At 41.6% G+C, this 16,359-nt stretch overlaps 1 protein-coding gene across 1 annotated transcript in view; it reads right to left on the reverse strand.

The window, feature by feature from the left end:
- The window catches only part of VIPR1 (vasoactive intestinal peptide receptor 1), a 103,492-nt gene that overhangs the window by 23,566 nt on the left and 63,567 nt on the right, over positions 1-16,359 (reverse strand). The window contains exons 4-6 of the mRNA XM_062603930.1: positions 13,751-13,854; positions 8,923-9,023; positions 6,899-7,031 (exon numbers count right to left, since the gene is read on the reverse strand). Of these exons, the coding sequence (XP_062459914.1) occupies positions 6,899-7,031; positions 8,923-9,023; positions 13,751-13,854 (338 nt within the window). The remainder of the gene's footprint in view (positions 1-6,898; positions 7,032-8,922; positions 9,024-13,750; positions 13,855-16,359) is intronic.

Consider the following 16,359-nt stretch of genomic DNA (forward strand, 5'->3'; position numbering starts at 1 on the left):
TGCACGATTGCACTTTATGGCTTGCCCACTTCCCATACAGGCTTCCTCCAATACAATGTTATCTGTTGAATTCAATAGGAAGCTCTTATCTGCTTTGTCTCATATAAGAAGCAAGTTTAAGTCCCATGACTGTACCCTCAAGGCTATTTAAGCATTTCTCTTCCACTGATGTTCACAGGGGTTATGTAACTGCCAGTCTTTGAGGTACTTGGCCTTTCTGTTTTGTCTCTTAGGAATTTCTGGGGGCAGTGTGAGTATTTCTCAGATGGTGATTAGCTTTAGCTGCTCTAGCCTCTGCATCAGATGACTCAGAGTTGAGTTTAGACATAAAAATAAAATTATCTTGGTAAATGGGGTAACAGTCCCTATTTCGTGCTCTTCAATCACAGAATAATGGCACTTCTAAGCACATCTTCAGTGATAAGGCAAGTCAACCACAAGGCAGCAACTACAGAGAGAAGGTCAGTGGAGTTTTGATAATGCCTTTCCTCACACTTATCACATTTTCTTTCATTATTGGCAATACACACAATTGCTTTAAGGTGCCAGCCTGTGACTGTGGCATTGCTGTGTCAGGGATGATGGTCACTTAATGAAAGTTCCTGGTCCAGAGTTCTTCCACAGTCTTTCTGCCTTCACTCCTGGCTTATTTCTGGCAGCAAAGGAGAAGGCAAGGAGATAACTCATCCAAGAAAAAACGTGCAAAACCATGTTAGAGTTTGGTGTCTGTGGTCTAGGCCTTCTCAAGGGTTTCCTGACATGAGCAGTTCAAGGAGCAGAAGGTGCATAAACTCCAGATACTGGAGGAATGGATCACTTCATCCATGCTCTGTGGGCCTGACCTGTGGCAAGCTGTTCAGGAGGGAGCCCAGCCAGAGCTACCATCAAGCTCACCCTCCTGCTTTCTGTTGGCTCTGTTGTGGGACTAGTTGGTGAATATCTGTGTAGGGATATCCATGCTGGACAACAGATGGCTGAAATATTGCACTTTTCCCCTGCTTCTCCCACTTTTCTACTGAAAACCCCATCTCTCTAAAGCAGAATTCCAAACCCGTGGCACAAAACTTCACTTCCTAGCCTGGCATCCCTCCAGCACCACACATGCAGTGCCTAGCTTCATCCCCCACTGCCATCCATCCTTTCTCAAAATGCTGATGTCTCACCTTAAGCTTCTCTGACACTTAAGGTTTCCTTCACTCTCCATCACTGCATGTTCCTTTCTTCCCCAACTCAGATCTGAAGATGTCATTTCCTTCTTATCCCACACCCTTTCAGGAGAGCTTCACCTCCTAGCACCACAAACCTTCTTCCCAATCCCTTTTATTCTTTACTTGAAACTGCCAGCCCCAACTACGGTTGAGTCTCTGTGCAGAATAGGATGAAAAAAAAACAAGGCTTCAGGTGTGGCAGCCATAAACTGCTGTCTCACCAATACAGAAGTAACTGCCATCAGCTCCACAGCATTTACCTGCATTCAGGCCCTCTCTCTTCGGCATGTATGAGATGACTTAGGCCTGCTTTGTAAGTGTCTGTAGGGACTTAGGTAGATGAATTATGTTCAGTCTAGAAAAGATAACATGCTCCTGGATTGGGTATCGCTGGACAATTTCAAAATCCAAGCAAGAACATTAAAACACTCTAGGTGGACAGTTAGTCCATTTCCCATGCTGTTGGCTGCTACTGGCCTTGGGCAGTTAGCATCCCAAACCTCTTATTTATAGCTTCTCACTACTTCACACACCCTTCATTCACTGAACTTGCTGCTAAATCCTTAACTGAACAGTGGCATTGATTTCTGAAAGCATGGTTGAGGCATGTAGCTTCAGCACCTTTGTCTCCTCTTCCCACCCACTTTTTGGTCATCTCTAAAAGTGTCTCAGTACCTTAAAGTGCTGGTGTGATATTTGAAAGAGAACCAGCAAACGTACAATGCCTTCATTCCTCCCCCCTGGTTTCTTCCATTGTTTTTTACTTCTTTGTATCATTTACAGGAACTTTCTCTAGGTTTTCATTTTTCCTTCCCCTCTGTCATTTGTTTTGCTGTAAAACTTACAAGTTTGTAGTGGTGACCAGCAGATATGGAGCTATCACCAGGTATGGAGATAACAGCAGATATGGGGATAATATTCCATAGAAGTTTTCTGGCAGATGCAAGCCTCAATCTAAAGAGATGGTAAAAATGTAGACCAGGGAGATGGGTGTGTTAAGTTTGTGTTGTGACAGCAATTTCATTACAACACCCATCTCCTGAAGCCAACAGGAACCATTTGGCTGGATTTCACAGGAATTTGTGGACAGGGTGTGGTGGTTCAGGTCAGACATGAGTGGAAGAGCACAGTGAGAAACTTACACTTCACATCAGCAGTGATCTTTGCTTTGCTCCTTGTGCTCCTCTTTGGTATGGGACACCTTCCACTAGACCAGGTTGCTCAAAGCCCTGTCCAACCCAGCCTTGAACACTGCCAGGGATGGGGCAGCCACAACTTCACTGGGCAACCTGTGCCAGGGCCTCACCACCCTCACAGGGAATAAATTCTTCCTAATATCCAATCTAAATCTCACCTTTTTCAGTGTAAACCCATTCCCCCTTGTCCTATCCCTACTTGCTCTTCTTTATCCCAATACTCACTCTGAGGAACATCACTTGTCACTCATCTCCACTTTGTTATTGAACTATTATCACAACTCTTAGGGTGTAACCATCCAGCCAATTCTTATCTATTGAGTGCTACATCCATCAAATTCAGGCCTTCCCAATTTAGAGACAAGGATCTTGTGCAGGACAGTGTCAAATGCCTTGCACAAGTCCAGGTAGGTTGTATCAGTTGCTCTTCCCTTATCCACCAACTCCGTGGCACCATCATAGAAGGCTACCAACTTGTCAAGCATGATTTGTCCTCATTGAAGCTGTGTTGCCTGTCACCAACTACCCCCTTATTGTCTATGTCTCTTAGCATAGTTTCCAGGAGGATCTGCTCTGCAATCTTGCTGGGCACCAAGGTGAGACTGACTGGGCTGTAGTTCCCTAGGTCTTTCTTTTTTGCCTTTTTAAAAAAAGGGGTTCCAGTCAGAAGGAACTTCACTGGCCTACACCTTAATTGAGCAATTGAAGTGCTCAGTTCAATCTTTCTACCAGTTTTGTTGTTTTGGGTACTATGTTTCACATCATGTTCTCCAGGGAGAGAAGGGAAGGGGAAGACAAAGTGTGGGAATTCCAAGACAGAAGAAGGTCACTAGGCCTATTAAACTAATGTGAAAAACTGAAACTTGTAAGGAGGTCCCTTGCGTCTGGCAATGAAAAAACAAAACAGAAGAATGCCAGCAACTACTGGCTGTAAAATGGCACAATTTCTCATGCAGTATATTAATCGCTGGATGCAGCAAATCCATGGGTAGAGAATTTTCCATTAGAAAAATATATTCCATTAGAAAAATATATTAGACAAAATATATTCTGAATGAATCAAAATTAATAGTTATTGGAGAGGTTTGAGTGGGTGATTTCACAGATCCCTTCCCATTTCTACATCTGAGTGCTTAAAGCCCAGATTGACTAACACACTTCAGTATATGCCTATTCTTAAGCAATTTAAGACAACAGGATGACTCAGTTACACACAGTTACAGACATACTTTATGACTGAATGCATAACAGAGAAAGTGGTTTTGGTCTACTAACGACTATTGGTACCTCAGGCAATATGCTGTGTGTATCACAGCCATCAGACTCCTCTGCTGTTCCTACCTCTCTAGCAAATTCAAGGTCCCTGCAGTTCTTTGTTTTCCACTGGAAAATCCAACAGTGGGTTTTTAGAGGGCCAGCTTTCTCTGAAGGTCAGTCTACATGCTTCTGCATGAGCCAAGGGATCCCCATGTTGCCTAAGAACAAGCCTGGTTGATTTGGGCAGCTGGGGAGAGGAGAAGGTATGAGGGACATTTGTAGAGGTACTGCTGTTGAGATTTTCTGGTGCAGGACAAAAAGCCTGGGCCACATTATGCAGGTCCTGGGATCAATGATCATTTAAGATACATTTTGTTATGAAAAAAAGCCTTGCTTGCCAACTCAGGGCTTCTGCCCCATGAAAATAGGCTGAATTTTTTCACTCATGCAGCAAGACTTTTTCCACTAGGAGTGGGTTTATCAAGGGATAAGGACCAAGGAATTCAAGGAGGCTACAGATGCCACACATCACTCTGTAAACATCACCCAGAGCATGGTGTGCACTGTTTCACATGATGGTTCAGTGTTGCCCATCACATGTATTTTGGTTGCATTATCCCTGAAATGCTTATAGCCACATTCTCAGGCTCTGTGGCCCATAGAAATGCCCCAAACATTTCATTTTTTAGGGTGTGAATGTTGAACTCAATGGTAATCAAAACTATCTGAATTTAAAATGGCACAGAGTTAACACTGTAACTGAGCTTTCCCACACTAGGTAAAATGAAGTGAAAGCGCAAAGCTTATGAATAATTTTTTTTTTGATTACATATACACCTACATGTAGCGGAGTTCCTACTTGATTGGAGTACTGACACATTTGTTGGTGGAAAGCTTAAAATATTTTTTGTGTGCCTGGTGCATGAAACATAATTTTAAGTCTTATTATTGCAACAGGCAATGCCAAATTCAGGAATTTTGTCCCTTCACCAGAAAGCCTGGGAGAGACCTCTGTCCATTTATAGCCCTGAATCTGTTCCAGAACAGGGGTGCCTTTATCCTTTTTTTCCTTAAAGGAACTAAGTGCAGTACTTTCTCTTTTAATAGAACATTATTATAGCTTTGGTTGTGACCTTTCCTGAAGCAGCACAGCAGTGAAAGCATTCAGTAAATTGAACTGTTTGTTCAAACCTCTCCTCAGACTGAATGAGCTCAAGGCCATACCTACCTGTTATACATAAAATCTTCAATAAATTGTGTATTAGGCCCTGGGTATATGAACTAGCACCCAGGTCTCCCAAGTTAAAACTTTATCCTGCAAGTCAAAAGCATAAAACATCCAATTATTTACCCTAACCCAAGTCAACCTAACCCAACCAACCCCCTGTAAACACAATGGATTTTATAACTATTTCCGCAAACAGATGAATATTAGGAGAGGCATTTTGACTGCATTTCATGTAGCTACTTTTTCCCGTATGACCTAGAAGGTTCTCCAAAATGTTGGGTCAACATGAGTACAGATTTTGCAAGGGGTACACTCAGCATAGTGCGGCAGAGACAGATTTGTTCCACATAGTTTTATAACCCTTGTGTATCATCCAGCCATTCACCCTGAGTTGGCATTTAACATGAAAATCCTCTGATAGGGAGAAATTCACACAATGGTGGTAGCCATGGGTCTGCCAGAAAGCACACTAGCTTCCAGGAGCTGTGGGTTCTGAAGGCCAAAGTCCTGTGTTTATACACAGAAGTGTTTCTGGATGGATGGTTGAAGCAAATATTTCTCACACAGCTTTTTTCTCACACAGCTTTTTTGCAGTCATGCCTCAGTCACAACCCAGTGGAAACTCTTGCAGGGGTGAGAGGGTGAGAGGTTAGTTCAAACTCCATGGCTCATTGGGTTTTTGGCTTCTCTGCCCATTAGCATTGGCAGTTATCTGTGGCAGCAGACAGCGGGAAATTGATTATTCCCATTTATATTCCACTCTAACTATTCAAGGACCTCCACAATAAAACTGCAACAAAAGCAAACTACTGGTAATGAACACTCATCCCAGTGAGTCACAGAGGGCAGGAGGGGCAGGAACGAGCAACAGAAATGCATCATGCTGCAGATATTCTCAGGGAAACGCTGGGAGCAGTTGATATCAAGTGAGAGGTGCTCAAGCAGAAAGATCATGTAACAGCAGGGATGGGACTCAGGGTAAGGGTACAGAAAGGCCAGAAGGCAAGGAAGAAATTGGATGGAAGAGAAAAGTGAATCTTTTTCTGGTGCTGCATGACATAAAAAAAACAGGTCTAGAAAGGATCTGCTGGACTGCTGTGCTGTGATGTTCTGATCACATCTCTTTATTTTGATGACTTGAACTTCCTGCCTGAATTTATTCATGACCAGTGTCCCCTTGAGTCAATATGGCCTTTAGATAAACAGCTCTTCTCTCTCCTTAATGTTTGCTCCAGCTGATAGCACTGAGTTTGAAAGTGGAAAACACATTCCAACTCCTTTATTCCCCTTATTTATCATCTGAGTTGGGAAATCTCACAGTTGCAGACAGCTGGTGTGGGGTACAGATCCAGATGAAAAACAGACAGTGATGTCTACATATAGGCTTCCTGCCTAAGCTCCTACAGAGACATGGTGACTGCAATCAGTGGAGCCCAGAGAGCCATCCAAATGCAGGTGCCCTCTTCAAAGTGAGGTGAAGCACTCTCCAGACTCCAGTGAATGTATTAATTAGAGCTTGAATGACTATGGTTGCACTTTACACACATAGCTCATGTATAGGTACTTACCCCGTAGATGCCTAAAGTATCTGGATCTGACTCCCACCCTCACTGAAGGGAAAGGTTTTACTGAATCCCAAAACACAGGACTGAAAGTCTCCTTTGACCAGCATGTCCAAGAAATTAGCATGGGACTGGGAGATGGACACAGGACTGACAGGAGGTCCAAAATCTTGTAGAGTCCCAGTTGTGGGTTTGACCTCAGAAGACCAGATGCCTATAAACTTTTGACCCTGCTAACTTATTTTATGCCTCTTTTCCATACAAATTAAACTGCAGCAGTTAACACTTTTGTTTCTTTTGAATGAGAAAAAAAAATAAACCCATGAGATCTTCTCAAAGTACTATCTCATACACATTTGCAAGCTAATTTTTGGTGCATTGTTTTGGAGGACAACAGAATAAGGGCAACAGAATAAGGTGCAAACTTCAATGTGCATGGCTACTTACTGAACTCACAAAGCAGTGTTCAGATTCTCCACTTTCAAACAGGATGACATCTTTTATGAAGACTGCAATGGCTCTCATTATAAAGGACATGAAGAGGTGCATATGAATATAATTTCTAGTACAGTGTAGCTTTCTGTTGGGAAGACATGAAATAACATTTCTGAATAGCAAGGCTTTTCAAAAGCATTATTTATTTCTTTATGTTTCTTCTCCCAAGCCACCAACAAATATTAGAAACCCTGGGACAGACTATGTTCTGATGTAAATCGCTGTAAATCCATTTAAACCGTTTTAAATCCACAAAACATGTGGCAATCCATACATCTGCAGCGGTGTTGCTGCTTTTCCAATTCTCAGAAACAAAGGTCAAAATACAGAATGATAGAAAACAGGTCCATCACGCTGCTCTCCACTGGAAAAAGAAATGTTTTTGACTGAGCAAACTGCGCTCAGGATACAGGTCTGTTTTCTACAGAATGTCTGTACTGTAATAATTCTTTTCATAGTAAAATATTTCTTCAGGAATAGAAACAAAATCTTAGCAGCTGCTACAAAAATTAACACAGGCTTTCTGGAGCAATACAAAATATATTTTTATTTAAAAAGGACTCATTATTAATGATATTGAGGACACCACCACTGTTTTTCTGTCCCTTGCCCACTAATATTTTGAAGACTAATGCTGATCAAGTAGGCCTTTTTTTCAAGCGAGACTTTGTATCAGTTTAAGAGAAAGGCCTAATACTCTGGAAATAGGTAATTTGTACAGTCATCAGAACCGTAACAGACCTCACTCAGGAACATGATCAAATTACCACCTCTTAATGAGTCACTGTGCATTGACAAAATTTATGCTGTTAATCTCTGACAATGGCAAGATAATGTGACCGAGCTGAGTCCTCTGTGCTTGCAGGTGAAGGCAAGTCAAATTACACTGCTTCCAACAAATCGAAAGTGTGAACTCAACAGTTTCACCAGCTCGGCTGGCACCTTGTACCTTGCTGAGTTGAGACAATTTGCCTATGTGTCTGATTCATGCTTCCCTTGTAGGAGGAGTGGTGAGAGTGCTTGTGCTGAGAAAAGCAAATATCCTGAAGGTTAAAGCCAATCTTTATGTAAGTGTGAGAATAACCCTAGAACATGTGTTATTTCCTACAGCTTTCTCTGGGGGTGATGTCTGACCAGGTTGTTATAAATTGGACAACCAAATAGCACATTTCAGGGAAGCCACTGGAAAGTGGCATAAGGAGATGGAATCACATCTAGAAGTTTCTTCTGTCTCATGGAGGTCTACTTCTTGCTGTTCTCCCTATATATAAACATTATAATAGGAGATTATCTTATATATATCTTCTTCTTTGGAGGCATCCAAATTTAGATGCCTGAATTTATTATAAAAAATAAAGACTGAGGATTAATTCATTTGCTGCAATCTAGGCATCTAATGCCATTTGATATGCTGTAGAGTATCTGCCCATCAATCCATACAGGCCTGGTCCTCCTGAAGGTGCTGCATTACAGTGCCTCCCTTGTGAACACCTCAGAGGCTCTAGCATACCTAGAATGGCTGTGGATATCTATGTCTTGCCACAGAGCTGTAGCAGGAAACATTTCTGAAATAGACTTTGGGAGGTAGTTTTAGGGTGTGATCACTTGCACCATTTTTAATACCAACTTTAGTAGAAATTCATCATTCCATAGTAGCCATATATACCATACTGACTAGGTCTCTGTGGACTGTAACAATTATGTGATAATGGCCTCTAACACAGAGATCCACCACATAACATTAGTGAGGTGAATCCCCCCATAATAATTGGATTGGGGTTTTAACTCACACAAAGGCCACAAGCAGCATGCCAGATAACTGTGGTACCGAAAGACTGAGGAACTTTTCTCCCTTGCCCAACTGAGATTTAACAGAAGTCCTTTACATCCGTCTTACTCACAGCCTGTAACTTAAAAGAGCCACTATGTCCTCTGAGTCATCCCCTTACCTATGCCTTTTTCACTCATAGTCTTACCTGAAGAGACATAAAATGATCATAGCAGCTGTGAGAGCAATGAGCGATAAGGTATGTCCAATGGTGTAGCCAGTCTTGACAGTGCCATAGAATGCCGTTTGCTAATGTGAAAGAAAGAAACAAAACATGTCTTTCAAGAAGCTGCCAACATGTATTCCTAAATACACCATCACTGAGCTTTTATTAGCTTTCTTGGTGAGACAAGGAAATCACCCTGCTACAACTCCTTCACCCTTTAAAATCACACCCAAATACCACTGGTATGAATATGAAGAATGAGTTTGGTTGCAGTAGAACTTGGATCACTCCAAAACCAGGTTAAAATTTATGCAGGGAAAAATTTATGCAGAAAGGAGTCTGATTTGACACTTGCAGAGACAGCTACATGGTTATAACCTTGTGGAACAAGAATGACCAATGTTCACTCAAACAGTGCAGTGACACATTAGCGCTGAGGTGGTGAGTATGATGAACTTCAATCTTGTTAAGGAAGTTTGAAGACAGGACTGGTCTGGAAATTGGTTTCCTTTTTTGGAAGCTAGACATTGTGTTTTCGGAAGTAAAAGCTTAAAATTTTCTCAATGAAATCACAGGTATGTTAATTCAGAAATATATATTAAGTTGGAAATTAGTTTATGGCTTTTCTCTTTGAAAGCACATAGAGGGCATCTCTGAGCATGTGGCACCACAAGACTTAAATCCAACAGGGAATCCTGGTCTAAATAAAATGTGTAAGTAAGGCAATGAAACTCCAGCTCTCCTAAGGTTCTCCAGCAACCCTCTGAATCAATGTATTTCAGTTTTCAGCTTAAAAAAAGGGCAAAAGATCACGTAGTATTTGTTTTTATGAGTTTCTATGAGATAAGTTTTTATGAGATTCTAGCTCAGTTTGTGGAAAATCTTATTTTTCCAGGCCTTGATATATCCTCCTCTGCCCTCCTTGTCACTATTTTCTATGAAAAATCCAAACAAAGGAACTGCAAAGAGAGTTTAAACAGAAAATCTAAGACCAACCTTGCTTGGGGAAATATTCTTTAGTAACAGGGAGGGCTGACATTTTTATATGCTATTTTCATAGGCCTTGACAAGTAGTAGGTACTTTACAGAACCAGTGAGGCTGAGTAGTAATCCTCTAGCATTTGCACAGCCATCTTGGAGGGGTGTTAAGACAGCGCTTTCAGAGAGTGCAAAGGCTACGCTGGTCATACCTCTGCTGCTTCTTAGACCACAGGTATCAAAGATGGTTAAAGGCACAGTGCCTTTACTACCCCATTCCATGAATCCACATCACTAATAGCTTTAGGCCAGTTACTGAACACAGAATTCATAGTGAGGGTTTCAGGTCAATTTATCTACCTGATCTTGCCCATATGATGCCAGGAGGCTGCCATGGTGATGGAGTCAGCCAAAACGGTATGGTCACACCTATGTCTTGTTTATCTGCACTGCATAAAGAGACTTGCACTACAGAAAGGAACAGTGGAGGTTCCACCTTTCTACCCCACTGTCTTGTAGATTCCACTCAAAGCTAACTACATATAGTCTTGTTTCCAGTCATCTTTGAGTTTGGGATCCCAAAGGCACCTGAGACTTTTCCAATAAAATCAATCAACTTCATGCTGATTTTGTCGTTTTCCCATTATTTAGTTTCCTTCCTGATCCACAGCAGAAGTGTTCCAGGAAAGACCTGGCCAGCAGAAGGACAGAGCCTGTGGTAGGGGACCGAGTTTGAAGAAAAGGTTGTTCCACACTGTATTTAGGAAAGGAGTGGAATGGGGGAAAGGAAATTAAGAGGTATCACAGGAGATGCTGGTAGCGAGCTGGTAGATGGAAACTCTCCAGTGTCAACACAGGTATAGACAGGCCTTTTGCTTCTTTTGAGTTATTCACAGAAGCAAGTTATGCACAGAAAGATCTTGGTATTTTTTTAGCAAACAACTCCCTGATTTATATTTTACAATGACCAAACCTTCCCGTGTACAGAGATATGGCTGTGCCTTCAGCTTTAATGTAGCATGTGGGGTCACCTCTGTTCTGGAAACAGCAAATACTGACTTCTCAGTCTTCATTTGTACTTGCTAATGACAATCACTTACTATTCCACAGGTATTAAAGCAGAGAATTCGACCCAAGATCAAGAATGGAACTGGAATTTGAGTTCAGGTTGCTAAAATATTCTTCCTAGAAAAAAGAGAGATCTAGAGAAGTGAAGGAAATGTATACCAGGATGTCTGGGTTCAAACTGTGGACCTAAATTGATTTACAGAATGAAATTAGGCAAATTTCTCTCTGACTTCTAAAAGCCCCTGCTTAATACAATTAGTTAGGGTACATGTTAAACTGAGATGAACTGAGAATTAGCTTCCTTGGTTGTCTTGGTTCCTTGTTCAGTAATCTCTACATTTGTGGCTTGGCAGCTGAGACTAGAATGCAAAACATTTACATTTTTAAGAGAAAAAGAAAAGAAATATTGATATCAAGTCTTCCAGCAGCCCTGTACCCAAACATGTTTTTGGTTCACATCACGTAGCCTAAAGTCATCTGGGCGCCCTCTATAAAGTAAATGCAAAGAAGTCCCTCTGGAGAGAAATTTGGGGTGAACTGACCTCTGGAGATGTCTATGTTCTTCACCATCTTCAGACAGAGCCCATGGGGACATGTGGGGTGCCCCCCTTTTGACTGGATGCAGGCACACAAGGCACAAGCTGTGCATCATGTCTGACAGCAAAACAGCAAAACACTTGCTAATACATGGGTATTAAAGGTCAGGTTGGAGAAGGAATCACTGCAAAGACTGCAAGGGCGCTACTTCAATGGCTGAATCATCTCCTTCTTAGGGACTGCCAGAATTCACAGCTAAAAATCCCTACACGCAGCCTGGAAAGCATGCTCTTGTGAGACCTCACCCAGAGTACTGTGTGCAGTTCTGGTGTCCTCAACATAAAAAGGACATGGAACTGCTGGAACAAATCCAAAGGAGGGCCATGAGGATGATCAGGGGACTGGAGCACCTCCTGTATGAAGAGAGGCTGAGAAAGTTTGGGCTGTTCAGCCTGGAGAAGAGAAGGCTGTGTGGAGACCTCATAGCAGCCTTCCAGTAGCTGAAGGGGGGCTTTAGGGATGCTGGGGAGGGACTCTTCATTAGGGACTGTAGTGACAGGACAAGGGGTAACTGGTTAAAACTTAAAACAGGGAAAGTTTAGATTGGATATAAGGAGGAAATTCTTTCCTGTTAGGGTGGTGAGGCACTGGAATGGGTTGCCCAGGGAGGCTGTGAATGCTCCATCCCTGGCAGTGTTCAAGGCCAGGTTGGACGAAGCCTTGGGTGAGATGGTTTAGTGTGAGTTGTCCCTGCCCATGGCAGGGGGGTGGAACTAGATGATCCTGAGGTCCTTTCCAACCCTAACTATTCTATGATTCTATGATTTATCTATTTTTCATATTTTTCTTGTTGTTTCTGACTTGAAACCAGTAGGTGTTAAAGAGTGCATGAAGTGTTTTCAGCATGGAGGGTTATCACTCTGTTCTGGACTTCATGTGCCACATAGCCTGCTGTTCTGTTTTTTTCTATCCCCTTTATTTCTTCCTCCCTAAATTGACAGCCAATTCAACAACAAAAAAAATCTATTCTTCTTCACAGCCTAGTACTGCTTGTTCACCCCCCTCAGCCACCTTTCACACAAATTTAGACTTAAACAGCATGACAAAACAGTGGAAATCAAAAGAAAATAATTAAGAAAGAATTAAAAGAACACAATACATGTTCTCTTGGTAACGCGGCACTCTGGCAATGCTGCAACCCATTGGGTTGCCAAAACATGTCCCAAGAATTCCCAAATCCGCTTTGCAGCTGGAACAAAACCCAGAGCTCTTGAAGAAGGACCTTCCAGAGCAGACCTGTAACAATGGCTTTGGTAACATGCAAGTGGTGCCACACAACTTGATCTGAGAAAAGGGACACTTGAGGATGTGAAGTGGTGGCTGACCTCTAAGGCAGACTAAGGCCCTCTTCAGTAAAGCCCTGAAATTCTTTGTGCAAGTTTCCCTTTTCTATTTTCTGTATTCTTCCACTATTAAGGCTAGCTGAGTTCTCTTCAGATTCTCCATTAACTCTTTGAGTGCCTTGGTAATGTGTGACCGTACATAAAGACCTACCACCACGTATATTTATTTCATATTGAGATTATGTCAAACGTTCAGAAACACTAGCATATGTCACACAACAAAAGAAAGGAAGGACATATTCAGCCTGGTGAAAAGAAGGCTCTGGGAAACCTCAGAGCAGCCTTCCCCATGGCAGGGATTGGAACAAGGTGATCTTTAAGATCCCTTCCAGTCCAAACCGTTCTATGATGCTATGATTCCCTTACAAAATTCAGTAACATTGCAAGAAAATAAGTGTGCTCCCTACAGTTTTCTACATCTTTAGCTGGCTGAGATCAGCAGAGCAGTTGTGTAGCAAGTTGTGTGCTTTAGCGCTTTTTAGGCTTATATTGGCCTAGAAATACTGGAATCACCATATCTACTTAAGGATAAATATAAATGTGGAGGGCTTTGCTTCAAACATGGAAAATCCAGCACCTGAAATTAAATGTAGGTATCACAAAGATGCTGGTCTGAACTCTGGTGTTGATTTCCTGCCACCACTCTGGAAATCAATGGGAGGATTATCTCTTTGACCAGATCTCTGCTTCCAGAGATCCTCAGGAGTATCTTTCCTTCTTGAGAAATCAGAGTGGGAATAAAAAAAAATTTGGCATAGAAGATCATGTGATTCTGATATCAATCTCTGGCAAATCTTGATGTCTACCCATCCAGGTTTACAAACCTCTTCCCCTGGAGTGCTGTTGGAATCATATCCACAAGCTATGGCATATGGCGCAGGGTACACATCCGTCCAGCCCTGGCTTGTACAATTCCTGGTCACGTTTCCTGGAAGAAAAGGGAGAAAGATGATTTAAAAAGAAATGTCCAGCTTGCTGTTCAACAAATATCTGCCTTTTGTTGATTCAAATGCCCGAGGACATTTCTTGTAACACTTAGAACAAAATTCTCATACTTTGTTACGAAGTGTTTACGTTACACAGAACACATAAATGGGAGGGACTCATTGGGTTGTAAAGTGCAAACCTCAAAAACAAGTACATTTTAATACTGAGGTGCCAAAAAAAAAAAAAATATCTCTTCTAATGGTACTACAATGCCAGTTTTACTTAGACCTTTGGTTGCTGGCATTCCACCTGGATTGTTTGAGAATGTTACTGTCATACTGCCTTTGTTCCTGGAAAAGTTTTCTCTAAACAGAGCAGTGAATTATTTATGTATTTCACTTCACATGAGAGAAGCCAAGACAGGGATAGATAAATTGCTCATTTTATAAAAAAGATCAGAGGTCTGAGAACTGACCATGAATGCAGTCCTCAAAACCCAGACCTTGTCTACAAGATGAGCCCTGACTGAATGTGATTCCTGGGAAATCTACTGCACCGAACCAAACACTTCAAAATTTGGCTATGAGGGGAGAAAACCCAGATACCTACAACCTGTATTACCTGTTTTAACATGTATAGTCAAAGGCAGGAAGATTTCCTTGACTCTTAAGCAAGTTGAGTGCCTAGGGCTTCCAACTGGCTAAAAAGCACCTTAATTAACATAAGGATGTCCCTCTCCTTCAGGCAGAACTGTCAAAACTGTGAAGTTCACATTCCTCTCTGGTACTCTGCACATCCTGGTCCATCTGGGATTATAAGACTGCTCAGTTCAAAGCATCTCTTACTCCTTAAGACATCTCTGCTTCCCGTATCAGCTAGACCTCAAAACCACATTGGCTATGGGCGGTACAGACCTTAAGCAAAAGAAGGAGAAATTAACAATCTGATCAGGACAGGTCTTACCCTAAAAGGTCTGTAGTCTAAAAGGCCAAGATTGATATTTGTCAGACAGAAATAACAAAGAAGCAACACATTGCACACTGCAAATTCCCCCAGCATCCACTCTGACCACTGGTCTGTATCCTGTCTATCTCATGCATCTCACTTGACTGTGGCATTCCTTCGGTGTCATTATCGAACAAAACTGCCTGCCATTCCCCACTGGAAAGCTGGTACAATAAGCCAGAATGAACAAGCAGTAGTCAAAACTTGGTTCTGAGATGAAGAATTACATCAGTGAAACTCAAGAGCTTGTAAACATTTCTAACAATCAGATTCTTTGCACAAGAGCAATAAAACTTCTGCAAACAGGAGCAAATCAATTATGCAGCTATGAGTCATGAAAATGTTCAAGCATCACCTCCAGGAATTTCTGACAATTGAGTCATCTGAACATCTTCCTAAGCATAGACCTGTTTCACACTGAAATCAGCAGCAGCCTATCCCCTGGCTTAATTCGCTTCTTCAGTACCTGTGACAAGTAAAACTTTGACACTACACTTGCCCCTGTAATTTGTCTTTACAACAGACCGAAACTCCACAAATGCTCTGATGCCTTTGTTCATTTTAACAGCTGCTCCAAGAGAACTTAACTTTAGCACAGTTTGGTGAGTTGTTGTTCCCCACCCTTTCTCTGCATGGTCATTGTTAGCATTTCTTTTTACCAGGGCTCCTATCAGGATCATAAGAGATCTTGTGCAAACAAAAGAGATCTTGTGCAAACAAAACAAGGATGTGACTGTTTAATACGTTTTCTTTTATTTTTTTTTTTTTCTTGTTTGGTGTTTTTTTTTTTTTTTTTTTTTTTTTGTTGAGTTGTTATGCAATTTCTGTTCTTTTTCATTACAATGGATTCCATTATCTGAACTTTTCTGCTTCCTATTTCCTGCTCAAAACTCCTCCTCTCTGTTTGACGATGCTTTTAGCTTTCACGGTGGTTTTGATTCTTTGCTGCTTATTCTCAGTTTACTAAGAGGTGCTTATTTCAGCTTAATTTTCTCCTATTTCTTCTTTTTGAGTGCACTTCCTCACAATTGTTTGATTGTTTTGTAATTCTCGCTGCTCTCAATGCTACTTTCAAAAGTTGTTTTAATGCTTTAGCAGATGCGGAAACTAAGGTAGAGGGAATCACAATGATACATCATCACTGGGATGAAAAAATAGTAATAAAATGTCCCAGATTTCAGGGAAAATCACTTCCCAGAGACTTTTTTCTACCGCCCTTTGATGCTCATGTCACTTTTTGATGAGCAAATTCACAAACATGGTGTGATACAACAAACCTTTCTAATAACTCTCATATTCGGCACTAGATGTCTGGGAGGTGCAAAAAGTACAAGGTTAGAAGACACAGATTTTACCACACCATAATTATGGCTCAAGTGATAGATAATGTCTCCCGTCAGAGCAAACAACTACTACCTACCAGCTTACTTTCTATACTGAAAATTAACATAAAATTTGGAAAAGAGCCTCACAAGCTTAATTCTTACTCCGAGGTTTACAG

The sequence above is a fragment of the Pezoporus occidentalis genome, unplaced genomic scaffold, assembly GCF_034315485.1.
Source record: "Pezoporus occidentalis ecotype Australia unplaced genomic scaffold, CSIRO_AGI_Poc_V1 ctg82, whole genome shotgun sequence".
NCBI classification, from domain to species: domain Eukaryota; kingdom Metazoa; phylum Chordata; class Aves; order Psittaciformes; family Psittacidae; genus Pezoporus; species Pezoporus occidentalis.